General features: G+C 36.5%; 4 protein-coding genes and 1 pseudogene across 4 annotated transcripts; 1 reads left to right on the forward strand and 4 right to left on the reverse strand.

Moving 5' to 3' along the window:
* The first annotated feature begins 5407 nt into the window (after positions 1–5407).
* LOC106443457 (50S ribosomal subunit assembly factor BipA-like) lies at positions 5408–6986 on the forward strand. The gene is made up of 5 exons (XM_022717536.2): positions 5408–6191; positions 6349–6399; positions 6475–6558; positions 6662–6712; positions 6816–6986. The coding sequence occupies exons 1-5, from the start codon at positions 6111–6113 to the stop codon at positions 6897–6899; spliced, it is 351 nt and encodes a 116-aa protein (XP_022573257.1). The 5' UTR covers positions 5408–6110; the 3' UTR covers positions 6900–6986.
* Positions 6987–9598: 2612 nt separating this feature from the next.
* On the reverse strand, positions 9599–10267 carry LOC125594666 (cucumber peeling cupredoxin-like). Its single transcript, XM_048770774.1, has one exon. It carries the CDS (start codon positions 10265–10267, stop codon positions 9599–9601), a length of 669 nt encoding a protein of 222 aa, XP_048626731.1.
* Positions 10268–11973: 1706 nt separating this feature from the next.
* LOC125594667 (oxysterol-binding protein-related protein 1B-like) lies at positions 11974–12436 on the reverse strand. Its single transcript, XM_048770775.1, has one exon. It carries the CDS (start codon positions 12325–12327, stop codon positions 12073–12075), a length of 255 nt encoding a protein of 84 aa, XP_048626732.1. The 5' UTR covers positions 12328–12436; the 3' UTR covers positions 11974–12072.
* Positions 12437–13708: 1272 nt separating this feature from the next.
* On the reverse strand, positions 13709–14121 carry LOC125594669 (oxysterol-binding protein-related protein 1B-like). The gene has a single exon (XM_048770776.1). The coding sequence runs from the start codon at positions 14104–14106 to the stop codon at positions 13855–13857; it is 252 nt and encodes an 83-aa protein (XP_048626733.1). The 5' UTR covers positions 14107–14121; the 3' UTR covers positions 13709–13854.
* Positions 14122–14677: 556 nt separating this feature from the next.
* Positions 14678–20918, reverse strand: LOC106437758 (annotated as a pseudogene).
* Positions 20919–21197: the final 279 nt, after the last annotated feature.

Here is a 21197-nt window from a genome sequence, read left to right on the forward strand (position 1 = left end):
TTCATCAAGAGACGCAATTGAGTTCGTGACAGTAGTGATGATTTTCACGGCTCCGTAAAGTGATTCATCAATTCCCATAAGAATTGATGCAGTTTATCTTCTTCGCGCTCTCTAGCAATCTCTATCTCTTTCCATGGTCTTGGCTTGTTGATAGTCAGCCAAGCTTGTCCACAACTTTGTGAGTTTGCCAAGTAGGTTTCATAGGTGTCCCTTGTTGTCTACAAGTAGCCAGCTCTGTTTTAAGTCTTTGAACACGTTGTCCATTCTTCATTGCGAAACGCTTTTGAATTTGCGTCCACAATTTAGAGGCGTCATCACTGTGAGAACAGATGAACAAAAGACTCGTCGATGGTGACTTTTATCCATGACACCACAAAGCGTTGTTGGCACACCAATCTTCATAGTCTTCAGAATCTTCAGATGGTTTGAGTATAGATCCATCCACAAAACCAAACTTCTTTCTGGCTTTCGAGCCAAGCGTATGCTTGCGAACCATTCATCGTAGTTGTGTCCACGCAAAGCAGGCGTGAGATAACTGTTCCGGGATTGTCCTGATGCCGTGAGATCATACGGAGATATGGTTCCCGAGTTACTTCATGGCGAGACTTGGTTCCCGTTTGGGCAAAGGATTCTTCTGTAGAAACCATTGTTCAGGAGAAGTAGGGCTTGAGTAGATCGAAACCAGAAACCCTAGATTTAGGTTTATTGCTCTGATACCATGTCAAGAACCTTAGAAGTTGTAAAAGGGTTTTCTTTTTTATTCCTTCCTCGTCAAGGCAATGCCTTATATACAAAGATATATGTTACACAAATATGGTAACCTAATGACGTTAACAATATACATCGACAAGGCCCATAGGAACCCCAATAAGCTGAAAGATTTATCTTGAAATTAGAGGATCAAAGTTGGGTTTTGTCACTCTGAATAAACGTATGGGTTGTCACTGAACATCTTTTGGTCGAACACTGAACATATCTTTATCAAGAATTTCTGGTTTCTTCATCATTCGAATTAATGTGTGAATTTTGATCTGGGACTTCTACGTCATATTAATATAACTCCTAATTTTGTATATTGCTAAATTTAAAAAAAAATGAATTATATATTTAGATACTTGATAAAAAATAAAAGTGATGGATTTACAGAATTACTAAATTTGAATTTTTATATACACCATTTACAAAGAATAATATCTTTACCTATTTTCTTGTCATTTTCTTATATTTAAGGAATTTTAATAACATTTAGTTTTTATCAATTTCGAAAAAACATAAGTAACAAATATTACTTTTTAATAGTTCCAGTTAGAGTCATTATTTTGTAAGATTTGAAATTTTTTAAGAGTATTTATGTAGACTGTAGGCAGTAGGCTGATCTTGTGTAGGTTTTGTTTCAACTATGAATGACTCTTTCAGTATCAGCTGATGACTTTGTACGTGGGGTCAAATAATCAAACTTGATATCCAGCAGTTTGTAGTAAAATGGTATATGCTCCATTGATCTAGCTATCTATATAGATAAGTACAAATTACTAATTAGGTCGTTAAATTAGTAGTTAAGACCGACCCTGGAATCTGGAGACACCATTAATATATATCATCAACTGATGACGCTAATTCTAACAATCTTTTATACAAAACGAATTATAGCAAAATAAATGAAGATCTTATCTGATTCAGACTTTATCTTAAAGTTTAATTATCAAAAGTTTCAAACAAAATAAGCTACATGAATTTTCTTTACTTTGTTTGGTTTATCTTCGGATTACTAAAATCCATAATCTTTCAAACTTTAGTTCCATTTCAATATTATATTTTGTGGCCAATGAACTAGTTTGGAGTTCGGAATATACTCATACGTACACACATGAAACTACATCCTGTTTTTTGCTGAATCATTCCCAATCAATAGCTACACGAAATATTTATATTGAAAATAATATATTAATAAAATCTTAGATAAAATACACAACAGATTTAGTTTCATAAAATTGTATAGTTATGTTAAATATAATAGTTTGACATTTTTTTTGAACTGAATTGACATTGTTACAAACAATCTGAAAGCAATGTTAAACCTTATTCAAAATCGAAGTGACAATATCTCACACGTTCTCTAGTTTTGGCCCCTACAAACTCAAGAGACCAGATCAATCCAGAATGCAAATTGTGGGATATATTATTGAACCTGAACACTTAGGGAGCCACTTTTGGTCTATTCTTATTCATTGTCACGACTTTGAGCCGACAAAAGACAGACTTTCTAAAATATAGGTAACTCGATGCATGTCTTGATTTTTTTTTTTTATTTTTATAAGACACTGCGCAACACATACCAATGAGACCATGTCGCACTTTTTTGTAACTCTTGTTAAGAGAAGTCATTTGATGACACGGGGTTTCGAAAATGGCGTAAGAACCATTCATTATAAGCGTTTAATCTCCTTTATTGACACTATTGTCTGTTGACTGTTGTAAGTCGCAAACTTTATTATTTCGTTAGCTTATACCAAAGAAAATGAAAAAAAAAAATCTTTGTTTAGAATTTTTTTGATATTTTTATATAGATAATTTAAGGTTTTTTTTTTTTTTTTGGAAAAAGGGCTTTCTTATAATTAATTTTAAAGTTTAAATCTGTATATGTCACAAATACATCACAAATCACAAAAGTGTTGTCAATATGTTTTCGCAATAAATATATAGCACCGTTTGGAGAAAACAAATTTCAGTTGAACACCAACATTATACACATCATTTAAAAATAATATTTGATTTTGGGAAGGAAAATTTGCGATAACACAACTGCACCGGCGATCTCGACCAAAAAAAAAATACATGGGCCAAGTTACCATAGCCTATGGGCTCAAACAGACAGACCTTTAAAATGATGAATAATTCATAATTTACACGTAACATGCAGTTTTACAGAATAAAACACAAACTAGTTTAGCTCCGAGAGTTGATGACACTCTTAGCACATAACTGAGTTTCAAAATATCACTTAACACATTTTTGGCTAGAGGGGCATTTTGTACAGTACTTAATTGCCCTCTTAAGTGAGTGAGTAGAAAGAAGCTTTTAGTTATAAGATTAGTTATAATGTAAAGAGAATTTGGGGATATAGTTTCTTTGCCTTGTAGGCTGAAAGTGACTTTGAAGTAGTTTTGTAGAGTCCCAAAAATTACAAGTTTTTTGTGTTCTAATGTGAACAATCAATCCATGGTTTATGCTCACAAATAAGGTATTTGAATTTTAGGAGGATGAAAGTAAGGGAAGTTAGCGCATTTGTCTGTGGGTGAATTTGTTCTTGGTTGTGTGATGAAATCACACACTTTTGTGATTTTGTATCACATGGTTTGTGATTCAAATGGTTAGGTGGGAGGGTAGCCAATAGCCAAGTGAAAGTGTTTGAGTAGAATGTAAAGTTTTTTAAATTGTTGTGGGAGTGAATACATATTTATGAACAAGAGTGGTAGTAGAGCTAGGGGTGTCAATCGGGCTGCCCGACCCGGCCTGGTCCAAAACCCACAAAACTCACTTGCTATTTAAGCATGACCTAATTCAGCCTTTGAAAATTTTGTGTTTATATTTCAAAGTCCGGTTCGACTCTAAAGAGCTATAAAAATTTTGGATTTCTTTTTAAAAAATAAACTAAAATTGAATACATTAATTTTAAAATCAAAAATTAACTTAATTCTAACTTAAAATAATCGTCTATATGTTTATTAATCCAAAACTAAATAAATATCTTACCTAATAAACCAAATAAATAGTAACATCGAATAGAAATAAAGCAAATCTTATCAGCTCTAAGCAGAAGAAACTATAACATCCAGATTAGTGATGTTATTCACTGACTTCCACATTGTTGTCGTTATCAAGAACTACATATAACCGTCGTCAAGAACTACATATAAAATATAAAATATAAAATATTGATTTTAATGTATATATCAACATATGATAAATTGCATGAAAAGTCATAAGCTTAATAATTGGGGTTGATGTGTCTTTACCTTGATCCTATAAGGGTTATATACTAAAATGTGGATATGGAAATATGAGGTGTAGACATCAAAATTGTGGACATGTTAAGTTATGGATGGACGATAATAGAAAGAACAACGCATGTATATGTTTAAGTGGACAACATGTGTCCATGTGAAGTTTATATGGATGAATGCGACGGGTTAAATTGCAAATCAGACAAGAACACATCGTCGTTACATTTATTACATCTTATCACAACGACTTTGCTTCTCCATCTTTCCTCTACTTTGCAGCTTTCATTACATTACATCTGTGTCACCTTATATATAACGTGAAAATCAAATAAATTAATTATCTAGTGACTAGATAATCAATAAACTCCGAATAGAAATGTTAGAATTAGTAGAGTAAAATAAATATTGTATTTTGTTGCCTTCGAGTTAATGAAGAATCACGTGAGTTCCCCACAGACATATATGTTTTCTGGAGCAAAGGAAAATTGGCATAGTTCTATTACAGGTACGTTTACCTTTCTCTAGTTTCTGGCCCTAATAAGTCTTTTTTTTTTTTTTTTGTTACGTATGTGAATTTTCATTAAATCAATAATGATGCAGAGAGATACATTCAGCTTGATGAATCAAAACCTATTGTATCTAAGTCGCTACTCAAAGCAAGTGTGTCTTAGGGAGCTACAAAAAAAAGCTAAAAAGAACTCACCAAGACAAACAAAGTTTCAATCGCAGCCATATGGATGTGATTAAAGCTTGGCTAACATTATGGTTCAATTGACAACCATTAAGTTAACAGCAGACCACAGCGAATAGATTGATGTCGGGACCTGCATCAAAACCGCACGAGTCCAAAGAGGTCACAGCCAGAGAACAGTCTGAGGGACCGCATACCGTCCCGAGGGCGACTCCAACCGTGGAACAGGCGAAGCAGGGTCGGCAAGTCCTGGTCCGGCCATTCCTAACCAGTGAAGTCCACTCCAGACACTGCTAGCTCAAGAAGACGGCAAGCTGCACTCCTGAGAATCCAAACCGATGAGGAGGAACCAGCAGATGAACACAGGTGGAATACTGGCAGATGGAAGCAGAGGTTTATGCGGCTGAACTCCGGTCCCATCCCGCGAGCAGAGCACAAAAGGTAACCGGTTACAGAACATCAAGAGAGGCAGGGGACAGTGGCTATCAACCTTCTGAAACTTGAGAAGCGGAGGAACAAGAAGCTCCCATCAGCAGGTAGAAGAGGAGAAAAGACCCATCGAATGGAGTAGGGACATAGCAGAGCAACGGCACGAAAGCTCTGAGTCAACCCAAACCCCAGACAGTTCTAAAACCTAACTAGGCGCCATGGTGATTGTCGAAGAACCAAACCAGAAAAGTCCGCGACGATAAGCTTTGATATCGTCTTTTTAACTCAGAACGAGAGAGGGAAGTTCTTATCATTAGCAGCCGGAAGAGGAGCAAGGGGAGACAGACGAGGCAGCGACAAGAGAGGCGAAAGCAACGACGCTCAGCCACTCCGTCGGACCCTCCAAGAGAGAAACTGACCCAGATCCGCTTGAAATCAAACCCTAGATCTACCACCTAGACGGTGCCTCCTGCTCAGATCCGACTATCCACATCCTCGCCATCACTCCAGGGAGACCGAGGACACACTCAGTCACCGCTTTGATTTGCCGGTTCCGACCGCAAACCGACGAAGAACCAGAGAAGAAGAGCAAGGAGGATATGGAGAAATCGAGGCTAGAGAGGGGATGAAGCTGGACTCAGAAGCGATTGGGGTGGCGACAGACAGGTAGATACCCTCCGTCGGCCACCAGAACGAGAATCAGCGGTGGCTTTGTCGAGTAGAAGATGAACGGTGGGGAGAGAAAGAAAAGAGAGAATCCACTCTCACCTCTCTCTAACTTTCCAACTACGTTTTTAAGCCCTAATAAGTCATACTCTTGCCATAACTCAATATCTAACCATTTGGTGGATAGCTATATCTTGTTGTGTTATGGCTGGTTGTTGAATAGAAATATCCCTTTTCACTCGAAGTCTTTGTTTCCTAAATGTCGTGCCTGCATTATTAAGTTATAATTGAAATTTATATTTCTTGATGCACAGGTTTCGATGGGATATGGAACTATTACAGCTCATTCACTGATGGGGTTGGAAGCTCGTGGGACTCTCTTTGTGTCTCCGGGACTGGAAGTGAGAACCTTTCTAAATATGATAATATATATATATATATATACATGTTCTGTTCCTTTATTGGTGTAGTTATTCATAGTTAGAACATTTATGTGGTCTTTGCGCGTTTGATCCTTGCTAATGCTTCATCCTGTTCTGTTTCTTTGTATTTTAACAGTCATACGATGGCATGATTATCGGTGAGCACTCACGAGACACAGATCTTGATGTAAGTTGGTTAGACTCATCCTTCTTGCGCTTAAAAATGACAATACCATGGGCTCACTTGCCTTGCAAACTACAGGTTAACCCGGTTAAGGCCAAAGAGCTTACCAACATTCGCTCTGTTAACAAAGACGAGAATGTGAAGCTATCTCCACCTCGCCTCGTATGTACCTTTTTTTCTTTAGCTACTTTTCTCACAACATCGAAAGAGACAAGAAACCCGTTTTCTTGTTGACTAAAACTTCTTATCTTTCTTTTCTATTCAGATGACACTTGAGGAGGCTATAGGATACGTTGCCTCAGATGAACTTATTGAGGTACCATTGTTAATTAATCGCCAATCCTAAGTCCAGCTAACCACGAGGAACGTTTTATTTCTGCCTTCTTGTGATGTATTGTTATTGGTTTAAATGTCTTCAGGTTACTCCAAAGACGATTAGGTTGAGGAAGAGATGTCTAGACGTTACCAAGCGTAAATCACAGAGCAAACGAGCCAAAGAGTAACCTTCCACCGGTGCAGTTTTTAGTAAAAGTTGGTTTGGTTTCTGGCTCTCTTTCTTGTCACATTCTTACACAAAGAAAATTATTGAATATACACTATACGAGGAATATTCAGATTACATAGATCCATAACTTATACGCAAGAAGATGCATTCTTCTGTGAGTGATTTACAAATCACTCAGTGAGAGTCAGTTAATGTGATTTTATTACACAATAAGTCAATATTGAAGTAGTTTTGCTATGGTTGTTTACTTTGCTATCCCTAACGAAGCTTAACGTTTCTTTTTCTTTTTTAGTTTAATGTTTTTAAATTTTAAATTGTTTTTTAATTGGAAAGAGATAAGAACGACACTAAAGAATTTTCAACCACACCTTTTTATATTTTTTCTCATCTTTGCACGTTTACCTAAAAATGTGCTGAGAAAAGTTGAAAAATCACGCCGAAAAACTTAATTGATTTGACGACGGAGGCGGTGGAGCTAGATGGCATAACAGAGAAAGTATCTAGGCAAATATAGACTCGATGACTTCAATAACCACAAAATCCTTATCTCCTTCATCCTCCAAAGCGTAGTCTCAGATCTCGATCAACTAACCACAATCTGATTCCCAAAATTTCAATAAGAGAGTGTTCATCCATGGTCAAAGTCACAGCTTATCTTCCTTCTCATATGAATCAACTCTTCATTTTGTTTTGTCTCCGCCATCGTCACTGCTCACTCATTAATGCTCTCCAATGGTCTGAGTTTGATTACCACTTCAAATTGTATTAAACCTCTTTGTCTAATACTCTTATTATTCTGTCACTGGAAAACTCTTTTACATCAAGTCTAATTACCGCTTTGAACTATACGGCACTGCGTGTCAAAGCGTTCGTCTTGTCAACGCCGCATGAATGTGTTGGGTATGTATAATTTAGATTTTTATTACTTATTCATAACAAAATTTTCATTTAAATAAACATTATATGCTCTTAGTTGCAGTGATGTGGTTTGTATTCTTAAATACAATATTAGTCATATGAACACATGTAGATATATGTAAGAAGTACACATTGTTGATGTGTACATGTGGATATCATATAGGAGGCGTACACGTGTACATAAAGAAACTCTATGTTCTTTGATTAAGCATCCATATTTATTTGTCCACATATACATGTGGTAGCATGTATGTGTGTATTGTATATTAAATATCTTTAAAATTAATACTTGATAATATCTAAAAGAATACAACTTAAATTAACAACTCAAATGTGATGTGTAACATTTCCGTTCACAACAAGTAGAAGAAACGTGAAGGAAAAATATGCTCAGAATTTAAACACAACTTTTCAAGACAGTGTGGAGAAGAAAGTGATCAAGTATTTTAATTTGGAACACTATAAAATGTTTGTTTCATTGTTATTATGCGTAGCAGTATTGTGTATACTAAAGATGTTTTATGTATTTATTTTTGTACATATGTATATTGTTTGCAGTTGTACATTTTGATATTGAGTATCTGTACATGTTGGCAAACATACATGTGGATAATGTACAAGCGTACATGTGGACAATTATATGTGTACACTAGAGTATTAAATCCACATGTACACTACGTACAATATTTGAATTAACGTTTATAAATGTAGATTTCAACACAATTTTATCATCCATTAGTAAATTAATATTAAAAATGTCTTTTGAGTTGCTCTGATTTCTATTGGTGGCTGTAATAAATTAAGCTTCAACACTAACAATCTTGTATCATTATCTTTCTTGACAAAGATATTTATTGGAAAGACTTCAATAAGGCTACCAACAACAACACCAATATCGAGAACTTAAAAACTATTACAAACATCAAACTATTTTTATCAGAATAAAAAGGTAGGATTTTTTGGCGGAGACGCCGGACATCGGTAGCGGAGACGCCGGACATCGGTAGCGGAGACGGCATAGAAAAGTGGTAAAGACGTTGCAGGTCAGCTATTTCTTCTCCGTCGTCTTTTATATTGCTTCATCTACATCTTCACAAAACAAGCTTCTACAACAATGGCCGAAAAGAGAGAGAAAGAAAAGAGAAAAATAAAAGAGATAATGAGAAAAAAAAGTAAAAAATTGTGTTATTTAGTTAAATATTAATTCGGTTTCATTGAGTAAGTTTGGTTTTCATAGTACACAGGGGTAATATTGGGTTTGTATAGGTTGGGAAAAGTGAAAAGTGCGTTGGGAAAAAGAAAAAATGGGTGAATGGTAGAAACTGTCTTAAAGTGGTATTAGAAAGTATAAAACTAACCTTGAGCGTAATATTTCTTCTTCTTCTGTTAAATAACAAAAAAAATTTCTTACGATAGTCTTTTTGGACCAGCGGATTTATGGTCATAAAGAGTTTTGTGGGTGAACTTGGGTAAATCTTACGACCCACACGTTTTATAGTAATGTCTTATTCTTTATACACAACGCGTTTAAGATATAACTATTCGTAAACAAAATCTGTGATAATTTAGAAGTTAAAAAAAAAAGATTTGTGATTATATGGAGAAATATCCATGAAGGTAATAGAAAACCAAACACCATTAACATTAGAGTATAAGCAATAATAATGATGACAAAAAAAATAATAAAAAAAATTTACTAACAAATCTCAAAATATTTTAACCAAAAAAAATCTCAAATAAAACCCTAAATAACATAGTTTTAAGACAAAAAAAAAACTCTTAAAGAAAAACTAGGGTTTGTAGAAGAACGAATGAGAGCAAGCTTAACCCACTCCACACACAAGGGTCTGAGGCTGCATTGTGAGGAAGTGATGCAATTGTTGCAGCATCTACTGGAAGAACCACAAGAGGATCCTCCCAACGCGGTGAAGGCTTTGGTTTAGGATCAGGACTAGTAGGCATAGGTTTAGGATCAGGAAATGTAGGATTAGGTTTAGGATCAGGAATTGTAGGATTAGGTTCAGGGTTAGAATTAGAAGTAGAAGAGTTGTTTTGTTGAGTTGTGGCAGGATTCTGCAGAGAGGCAGGCGCCGTGACTAGGACCTCAAGCTTTTGACCACATTCACAGTGACCAGGCACACCGCATATGAAGTAATAGTGTCCGGTTCTGTTAAGCTTAACCGGTTCATACTCAGAGTGATATGTGGCCAGAGCTGAATTAGGGTTACACAACTCGTAATCTTTGAAGCTCACCTCCATCACGTTGTGGAGATCTTTGTTGTATTGAAAGATGAGGGAATCTCCAAGGTAGAAAGTCTTTGAAGAAGACCATGTCTTGTAATACTCAAGGCCCATCTTTGTCGTCCATCCGTTGGTGTCTCCAACCTCGTAAAAAGATGCAGAACGAGCTAATCCGATTAGTGACAATGTTACAATTAACAAAGTCATGATTGTGTTCTTCATGATTGATATTGTGATTCTTTATTTGCCGGGAGGTAGAAAACAATGAGAAAGAGATGGAACTACAAATAGATTTGTGTGTGTTTATATATAGTAGAACTTGATGGAGGCTTACCATACTTTATTCGTTTTAGGATTGCAATTTTAATATGTTTGATTAGTCCACGTCGGATATATGTTAGTGAAATTGTTTGTTTTTTCCTTTCTTGTTTTTATTTTCTATTTTTTTAGTTAAACTTTCTTTTTTCCTTCCTCATTCATTAGAGATTTTGATATAATTTGGTTTCCTAGTCGATGTATGAATTTCTTTAGAAACAACTTTCCAGATTTTATATTATAATTAAAATTCTATTTTCGTATAAAATTATATATTCTTTGATCTTTTAGGACAGATGGTTTAAAATCTTTGTAATATTCATCTATTTAACCTTCATTACTTCTGTGAATTACTTCTTTAAACCGTCAATACATATGAAACTACAAAACAGAAACTTTAAAATACAAACAAAGTAAGTAAAAAAGGAAGAAGTTATTAATAACTTTGGAAAAAGCTTAAAAGAAAAGAGAATTGAGATAATAACAATACTTTTTGTTTAGTCAATAAATATATACTCAGGTTTATCTTCTTATTTTAATTTATTTCTTTTTAAAATAATAAGATGATGATGATGATCATCAGACATCAGATAATATCAAACAAAAATTATTATCATGCGTAATATCAAACCTATTCGTTAGCTAACATCCGTTCACGGTATGGCTACTGGTTTTACGGTTTGGGCACTCATGAAAGGCATATTGGTTTTGCATCAAACTCTTTAATCTTCATGGACTCTTTGGTTTTTACTCTCTTTGACTTTTGGTTTTTATTTTTATTTTTGCAGTTGAAAAATAAGCTACAGGTTCTCACAGTTGGCATTGGTGGTGTTGGTTTAGTCTCAGCTTATATTTCATGCAACACCAGAGATAACACTAATTAGGTTTGTCTTTCTCCTACAAAGGACATCAAAACCTCTCAAAATTAATAACTGTGAAGTCATCTGATCGCATTTATTTGTATCTGTGTTGGAACTTCTGTTAACAGTTTTGGTGCTGGCTTGATGGGTTCATTAGCTTACATGAGAATGTTTGGTAACACTGTAGATGCCATGGCAGATGGAGCCAGAGGAGTTATGAAGTACGTGTTACCTGTCTTTCTATTCTCATTCATTTCGGTTATCTATATTGAGAAGACTCACTCACATTTTTCTTTTCTTTCTTAGCTTGATTGATCTGATAGAGGTGCAGCTGGACAGCGACGGTTACTAGTCCTGGTTGTGTTGGTTATGATATTCATTAGGTGGAACACGTAAGCCTTTTCTCTCTTCCATTTTCATATCTTTTCATCACAACTAACTTGGTTTCATCAATAAGATTTACTTTCTGAATATGTTTGGCAGAATACTTGTTCCTCAGTATGAATTCATTGCACTTGGAGCTGATACCAATGTTGGTTGGGTTCTTTACTTACAAAGTTGCTACATTCTTTCAAGCTATAGAAGAAGACATCTCCATTTCTAAAAGCACCTACTTCAGTTTATAAACAAGTTTGTTTTGTTCTGTGTTAAGTCCAGCGGTTAGGTCAAAGTCAGTGTTGTAAGAAAATGTAACTAATAAACTCACATATAAACTCATTCATACACTGCAAACTACCAAGAGATAACTTAGAACACAGAAATCAAAATGCAGAAAAGAAAAGTACTTAGACAAAAGTGAAGCAACGCATAGAGAGTTTAACTGTAACTCTGAAACTTTCAGACCAAACCAGGTCCAATGTTGGTCTGAGCGTAATCTTCGTGAAGTCTTCCTTCGTAAACATAATCGAGCTTCTCACAAGTCATCTTAATCTCTTCAACATCTTTCTTGGAGCAAGTATCATCGGCAACAACAACGGTCGTCGTTTCGTTTTCTCTAGGTTTGTAGTTGGTGACAGCACGATGTCTCGAAACAACAATCTTTATGACCTTGTCGTCTCCGAAAGTAGTGCAAGAAATGACTTTGGCTTCCATTTTTTCTTTGAGTCTTTGTTTTAACTCTGCTTCTGACGCAGTCGGAAAACTTTAGGATTAGCAAACACTAAAACTAGAACGAATTCAAGTTCACAAGCGATGAATTTGAAGATAAAACTCTGGAAATCCACCAGATTCGATAAAAGCTCTCATTTAGAATAATAAGTTGTGTCTTACAAAACTTAGAACCTCTCCTTATATAGAGAAGGATCTCAACTATAAAATAGGAAAAACCAAAAGTGAAAACTAAAAGAAAAACTCACAAAAATAAAAATATCAAAAAGGAAAAACTAGTGAAAACTAAAAAGGAAAACTCACAAAAATAGAAAATATCAAAAAGGAAAAAGTAAATCCTTCCTACATCAGTCTCCTCCACCTCTGAAGAACTTGTCCCCAAATTCTCATCTACTTGATACTCATGAATGTCAGCTACGTTGAAGGTATTAGAAATGTTCATAGATTCTAGGAGAGCCACAACATAAACATTATCATTGATCTTCCGTAACACCTTGAATGGTCCATACTTGCGTTGTTGCAGCTTATTATACGTAACAACCGGGAACCTCTCTTTACGGAGGAATACCATCACATCGTCCCCTTCTTTGAAAATTTTAATCCTTCTAAGTATCAGCAGCAACCTTGTTCTTCTGCCCAATAGCCTCTAACTTAACTTTAACCGCTTCTTTAACAGTGAAAATTTCTTCAGCCATAGCCTTAGCTGATGCACTGACCCCAGGAGCCTTAGGCAGTTTAACCAAATCAACTACATGCTTAGGGAGCAGACGTGTATACCAAAGAAAAAGGTGATTCTCTCCGTCGCGGAATGCACATCACTGTTGTAAGCAAATTCCACTTGAGGCAAAGCCGAGTCCCACTGCTTTGGCTTATTACCACAAACACTTCTAATCATATTCCCTATAGTTCTGTTGGTTACCTCTGTCTGCCTATCAGTTTGTTGTGGTGAGCTGTAGAACTCCTGTTTAGAACTGTCCCAAGCAGCTGGACAGCCACGGTTACTAGTCCCGGTTGTGTTGGTTATGATATTCAACAGATGGAATGCGTAAGCGCGATCTCTTGTGCATTATTATATCTTTTCACTACAACTAACTTGGTTCCATCAATCAGATTTACTTTTTGAATATGTTTGGCAGATTACTTGTCCCTGAGTATTGGATTCATGCACTTGAAGTTGAAACCAATGTTGGTTGGGTTCTTTACTTACAATATTGCTACATTCTTTCAAGCTATAGGAGAAGCCATCTCCGTTTCTACTCAAAAACCGATGTCTAAAAGCACCAGTTTCAGTTTATATTAACAAGTTAGACTGTTGTGTGTTAAGAGGCCAGAGTGATTAGGTCAAAGTCAGTGTTGGAAGAAAATGTAACTAATAAACTCATATAAATTCATTCATACACTGCAAACCACCAAGAGATAACTTAGAACATAGAAAGCAAAAATGCAGAAAAGAAAAGTACTTAGACAAAAGTGAAGCAAAGCATAGAGAGTTTAACTGTAACTCTGAAACTTTCAGACCAAACCAGGTCCAATGTTGGTCTGAGCGTAATCTTCGTGAAGTCTTCCTTCGTAAACATAATCGAGCTTCTCACAAGTCTTCTTAATCTCTTCAACATCTTTCTTGGAGCAAGTATCATCGGCAACAACAACGGTCGTTTCGTTTTCTCCAGGTTTGTAGTTGGTGACTGCACGATGGCTCGAAACAACAATCTTTATGACCTTGTCTTCTCCAAAAGTAGTGCAAGAAATCACTTTGGCTTCCATTTTTGTTTTCTTTTGAATTTTGTTTTACTCTGGTTCTGTGTAGAGCAAAGAGAAGAAGAGTGATGGATTACTTATATAGAGAAGAATCATGTAAATGTTTGTGGTGTAATCATGAAACGTACATGCTTGTAACTGAAAATGGACCCCAGATTTCATTTTTTGTATGGACAATAAAGTTGAATCTAAGAAACTTGCTTCATTTTGCATGACTCTCAGTAGTGTCCCCACTAGATAATAATATCACAAGAAATTAAACAACCCTAAATATATCCGAATTAATCAAGAACCAGGCATATAATGTTAAGGTAACGTGTCCTATAAGGTATGTAGTTATAGTTGCTCTATGTTTTGCTTGTTGGGGATATAACTCAGATTGAGGGATGATAGCTTATTTCTTTTCAAAAACTCCATTTATGGTGGTAATTAATTTGTTTTAAGTTCTGACTTGTTATTGCTCTCTTATTATTATTCTGTTTATTATGAGGTGTTTGTCAGCCGCAGCATATGCATCATCACACTAATATTTCATCTTTGTTTTGAAGATAATGGATGGATGGATGAATGAAGTAAATACATATCAAAGAGCTCTTTATTTTTCCCAAATAAGAATAGCATTACATTTGCCCCAAAAAAAAAAAAAGATAGCATTACATATATCTATATTTTCTTGAAATAGACCAAAATGCTCTTTAATAACCAAAACACTGCCTGTGAGACCATGAATCACACAATAAACACTTCTTGGTATTGTCTACATTTGGTGCCTCTATCAAAACTGATCTGAAAATTTCTCTCATTAGAGCCTTGAAGCTCGCATGATCTTAAAAGTAAGCTGGGCTGCTTTTTGAGCTAAAAGTCCTTCGGCTCATATCCCACCACAGAGAAGTGGTGCTAACACAGTGTATACTCACAATCTAGCAAGCCTCTAAGTATCTCTTCACAATTTGGACGTTCTTGAGGCTCTGCCCAACAGTCTGCAGAAAAAAATATAGTGACATTTATTCAGACTGTAACAGTTGAATAGTATGAGAGAATAAACGAAAAAGATCAATCAGATGTTCAAGAAACTATGGAGTTTACAATATCGAACCTGCAATTAGTTTGCTCAGTGGACCATCAGGAATCTCAAGACGTGACCGTTCATGCGCAACAGCAAAAATAACCTAAGAAGTAAACTTTCAACAATCAATCCAGTTCACATACACTGAAAGAATGGTCATGTGTGAGAGCATAGAAGAATCAGGGCACAGCATATTGTACCTTCTCAGGTGGAACACCTTCCCATGGTTTACGTAAAGTAGAAAGCTCCCACATTATGACACCAAGACTAAAGATATCACATTTCTCCGTAAAAGGTTCCTGGCGAATGAGTTCTGGAGCCATCCACTCTGGTGTACCAGCAGATGAAGTGTCCTTCATGTTTTCATCAGTCATTATTCTCGAGAGCCCAAAATCACAGATCTTGACTGTCCAATGTTTGTCCACGAGACAGTTGGCACTTTTTAGATCACGGTGGACTACTTTCATCCGTGAATGCACATCAGGCCCCTTAAGCATCCAAATCAAAATACAAACCAGCATATGAATTACGCATATGTAGTTTGATATAGTATACTATCTAGGGAAATATGTATAAGATGTTCTTGTTTCTTATGTAGAGTGAAACAAATCAAGTATGTTCACTCCATTAAGATATAATAATTAAGACGGAACTAGTAACTAAAAAGAAATATGACATAATAAGTAGGTAATGGTGCACCCTAGTGTTCAGCTTTCTGCATGCCATTCTGCTAATCCACAGAGAATCACCAACCATGATCCACACTTTGAGCATCGAAGGCAGAGCAAATAGATTGGAGATTATAAGCAAGCTATGTACCTGCAGATGTCTCTTAGCATCCTGAGCCTTCTGTGCCAGCTAAGTTTCTTCTTTTGACCACTCATGTGGATCAAATAATACAAAGATCCCAGCTCCATGTATTCCGTAATCATGGATAAGCGCGGAGGTTTTGTGCAGGCACCCAGAAATAGAACAACTGCAAAAAATGGATCACAACTTGTCTGATAAAGGTGAACGAAGAAAATAATCTTAGACATGTCTCCCCAAATTATTTAATAAACATGAAACGAGAGATTGTGAGGAAAACAAAAATCACCATTTGGGTGGCGAACTCGGCTGAAGAGAGAACCACAGATGCCCGAGCAAACATGCAAAATAGTTAGTAGATGTATACAGGGATTGATACAACAATAACAAGCAGCAATTGATAACAAGGTACCTGAGAATCGATATCTCATTGCAGAAATCTTCCATGTTTTCGACAGTAAGATCTTGCTCCAGAAACAATTTGATAGCAACATCTGTTCCGTTCCACACTCCACGAAAAACTTCACCAAAAAATCCTAGATGCAAAACATAAAACAATGCTCAAGTAATTGAAAATGAACTAAAAACTGCATTGTCCATATCAAAGATAAATTTAAAGCAGCTTACCAATCCCCACCCGAGTTCCAACAGTCAGCTCTGAGAAGTCAATGTCCCATTCTTGATAGGGTAACAAAGGCTGATTCTGCAATGTGGAAGACTCAACCACTTTATTCCACGTATCCTTCACGGCAAAATCTGAAGGCCCTCTTCGTCCGAATCCTTGACTCCTGTAAGCATGAGGGGATGATGGCAACGACATTGTCTTCTTCGAATTTAACACATCATCAAGATGGAGGCCAGACACCTGGAAAATGACAACCAAAGAAAGCACAAGAGTTTATAGAGGTACGAGCCACTAGATTCAACTTCTTAGTGCAATGACTTTCTCGAGAAAACTCAGAACGTATATACTGGTTAAACTATGGGAAGAGAACTGACACAACACAATAGTCACTCAAAGATCCCCAACTTACATTTTTATTGATACCTGAGCTGTTTTCATCCTCTCGGCCATGCAAGAGACGGTTTTGCTTTGATTTCTCATACATTTCTCGTACAGCGCTTCAAAAATTTGTAACAACAGAATCAATACACAAGAAAATGATAAAACCGCAGCTCACTCTTTCATGAGTTCTTTCTCATAATTCTCAGTACCAAATCACAAAGTTAGAAGAAGTGCCATGAAATGGTTTAAAAGCTTTTGTGACAGTGAGAGTGAAAATATAGTTTCAACATCACATTGGTACATCACTATCCTACAGACACCTAAGCATCTACGAGTTTGAAGATAACAGTTTTGCACTTTAGATGGCTCATTCCGTAATTACATGTGATATAATGACAGCTGTTAAGATAATCGAAGAGTTCCAAAATTACCTCATAACTTAGATTGACAGAACAAGTTCGAATAAAGAGACTTTAATATGCAAGCTGATAATTACACAAATGCTTGTAAAGGATGAAAGAAAAAAACAGTGCACACGGTTGAGAATACCAACCTTGCAATGTCATCCCCAATCTCTGGTGTCATCCTGAAACTTCGTCGTCTAGTTTTACGAATTTCTAATGTGGATGAACTGTTAGAAAGATAAACATATTTAAAATTTGTTTGCACAGCAATCAAATATACATATTGCTCTGGGCATCTCGTAATAGTAAGATCAGAATTCTGACAAACAATGCAAGAATAGTAAAGTATATTATCACTAAAATGGAGTGAAATTTACAAAGACAAAAATTAATACTCGAGTTAACATATAAGAGCAAATATGCAAAATCTAGCAAATATTAATCCTTGAGATCTATTTGAGCAATATCTGAATTATCCCTGAAGCAATATATGACGGTGTGGTTGAAGACCTTAAGCTTTTCATGGGTAGTTCCTTGGAAAGGCAACACTCTCTCTTAGGTACTAAATACATCTAAGTTATTACTTTCCTTTATCTTTCATTATTTATGAGAATAAGTTTAATGGTTTTGTTGGCTCTGCAAGAAATCCCAAATCTCTGAACATAAATTTCTAGAAAAGATAGAGTGTAGCCTTTCCAAGGAACCAATGAAAAGCTTAGGGTCTGCAACCACAGCCTCATACGTTGATTTTAACATATGTGAGCAAATTTGCAAAATCTAGCAAAGATTTGAATAAGGAACTAACTAATATTGGAAGTCCTGTCAAACATGCTGACTAGATGTATGGAAAAGGCTGACAGATTTTGGTATGCACTATTGTAAAATTGAGCTACCTTGAAGGAGATGCATCACCAGAGTAATCCCTAAACGAGTGCCTACCAGTACTCAACATAGATCGTCCACGTGATCGCATGGATGGGTGTTCTGGGCTGCAAATGTAACAGATTGCCGACTTTTATCAGTTAAGCATAAAGAAAGGCACACTTCAAATAACTCATACAGAATCGCCAAGCAAATTTTCTGAGATGCATCTTATCAAGAGATTTAAATATAAAAGCAGCAACAAGGAGAGAAACGGTAACTTTTACATTTTCCAACTCATTACTATATCAATGTAATGATCTGCGTATTTTATTTTCTGTTAACTATAATCTAAGCTAGAAAGAGCAGGGAAAAACCTCGAGCTAGCTGTTCTCTGTTCAGCAATCACTTTTCTGCGGCTACGTCTCCAGAACACAGTGGCAATATTTGGTTCACTATGTGAGGTGTTACTGAAGGAAAAAACACATTTCTATCATAAATCTACCATTAAAGATACAACTTGTCAGAATATATGTCACAGGTACCTCAATTTTCTTTCAATAGCTGTAGCAGGTCTAAGCATCAAATTATGCAATGATGCATTTGGATATCCTTTTTCATCTTTTTCTGTACTGTAACATAGGAAACGGTTCATCACTCCCGGGGAAGCATATAACAAGAGATGTGTCCAGAATGATCTGCCTATAAAATGGTTTAGCAAGAAAATCACGCAACGGAAAACTGACCTCTCAGGATCTCTTCTCTCGTATAAAGGACTATTTGGCTCCAAAGGCGAGTCACAAGAGTCGTTTTCGGCAGAATCACTCTCTCCCGAAGGTGTGATGTGTGACATGAAAATTGCCTTGGCTGATCGAGGCACCAGCTGACCAGGAAAACGGATTAGATCAACTAGTAGTTCAACGGAGTTCAGCACGACTATAACAGACATGTGTTTGTTAGAGTCCATGCAATCCACAGTCCCATCATTAGGCAGACCCTGCTCATATGAATCAAACGAGAAGGTTGATTTGTTAGAGCCAAATAGCACATAATTAGAGGAAACAAGAAAACTGAAACAGCAAGAAGTTGAGGCTCACCACCACCAGCCGACTCTCAAGTCCAACAGTGTCAGCTAAGACTTTGAACAAAATTGCCCGAGCTCGACAGCACCCACGCTTAATTTGGCCAAGCAACTGAGCACCATGGTTTTCAAACAAGAAGGCATTTTCCTCCAGAGCAAGCTTTGAAGGGCTTTCCAGTGTAGGACGCTTGTAAAAGTCAGACACCTGTTTAAAGAGAATGAATAAACGCCTGAGAACATGCAATGCAAACCTTTAACAAAGAGAGAAAAGTCATTTTCCTACCGTTCCAGCTATTTTCTTGATCACCGAAGCAGGATTTGAGCCGCTAACAAGTGTAGTGATCAACTGTTTTAGCATGGCGAGCTTCTTATCCTTCTGAAAATCGACAAGAATGACTTCAATTCTGACACCTTCCTCTCCCAAAGCATGTAGCTCATTCGGAGTAGGTAGTCTATTATATAGTTCCTTTACTCTCTTGTCCTGCACCAGAAAAAAAAAATCACATTAGAAGCAGCATCTTCCTAAATAAGAAATAAACTGCTCACCGGAACAACCGAGTAGAAACCATTAGGAATGGGTTCACAAAGCATTCCAGTATCCCAAAGAAGCTGTGAAGCTCTTTGACCTGGAGAGACATCCTGCTCAACACTCCTAGGAGACTCCCTACTCAAACCATCACCTTGAGATTGAACAGAAAGTAACTTAACCCTTTCCGCAAGTTCTGAAGATAACGATTCATCTCGTCTCTCTTCCATCTTTCAGATAAGTCGTATCACTATTTTAACCATCTCTTTTACGCTATAAGAGGCTTTCTAAATCGATAACAACGTTCTGATTGGTGTAGAATCTGACCCATCTGCTCTTGTTTCTGCACTAGATAAGAACAATACATGTAACCTTGTAAGACATGTAAAATTAGCAGACAGCAAAATAACATGGGCTATAAGACAAAGGGTTTGTTTGCCCACCGGATTGGTATTAAAATGAGCAAACCAGAGAACTATATTGTAAAGCAAGCAACTTTATAACATCAATACGTTATTACCCACCATTGGCCCCACAATAATCAATATCATTAAAAAAAGATTCGAGAATCAAAACATAAGTAGCAAAAAACAAACAAACACAACGTTGGAAATAAAACTGAAGAATCAAAGCTAAATCATCTTAATTTGTAGCTCGTAATTACGAATGTCTGAAATCTAACAAGAGCACTAATGAAACCTCTCGTAATCTCCTAACCAATCAAATTGCAGATACCAAGAATAACGCATCCATCTATAGTAAACTTATTCCCGTATGAGTAACGGATTCAACAAAATCGAACACAAACCTAACTGAAATTGAAAGACCGATCAAAAATGCAATGGGATCGAGGAGAGAAATTGTAAAGAAACAAAACCAAAGAGAATGAGGAAAGGATAGAGGAGAATCGATTATACCGACGATGGCAATGAGGATACAGAGCATATCGGAGAGAGGGCTCGTCTGAGAGATGAATGAAGGAGAGAAGACGAAGAAGAGGCGAGATAGAGAGAGAGGGAGAGAGGTCAGGTCACGTGGGGAGGAGGGAGATAGTGAAGAAAGATGGAGGGAGAGGTCACGTGAGTTTTGGGAGAACGGATCGAAGATGGGACCCACTTTTAAAGAAATCCAGCTGGCGATGGGCTGTTGGGCCTCTACACTGTATCATACGATTCCAAGTCAATGGCCTGTGTGTCCCTATTGGACCCTACCTTTGTTTTTAATTTTATTCTTCGCAACTTCAACTTTCATTTATCAACTTTTATTGGATCTTAATAAGTTTTAAGCACAGAGACGATGATGCACGATCGAGTATCCGTCTAGGAACATTCACGAGTTAGGTACAT

The sequence above is a fragment of the Brassica napus genome (assembly GCF_020379485.1).
Source record: "Brassica napus cultivar Da-Ae chromosome C3 unlocalized genomic scaffold, Da-Ae chrC03_Random_23, whole genome shotgun sequence".
Lineage (NCBI taxonomy): Eukaryota > Viridiplantae > Streptophyta > Magnoliopsida > Brassicales > Brassicaceae > Brassica > Brassica napus.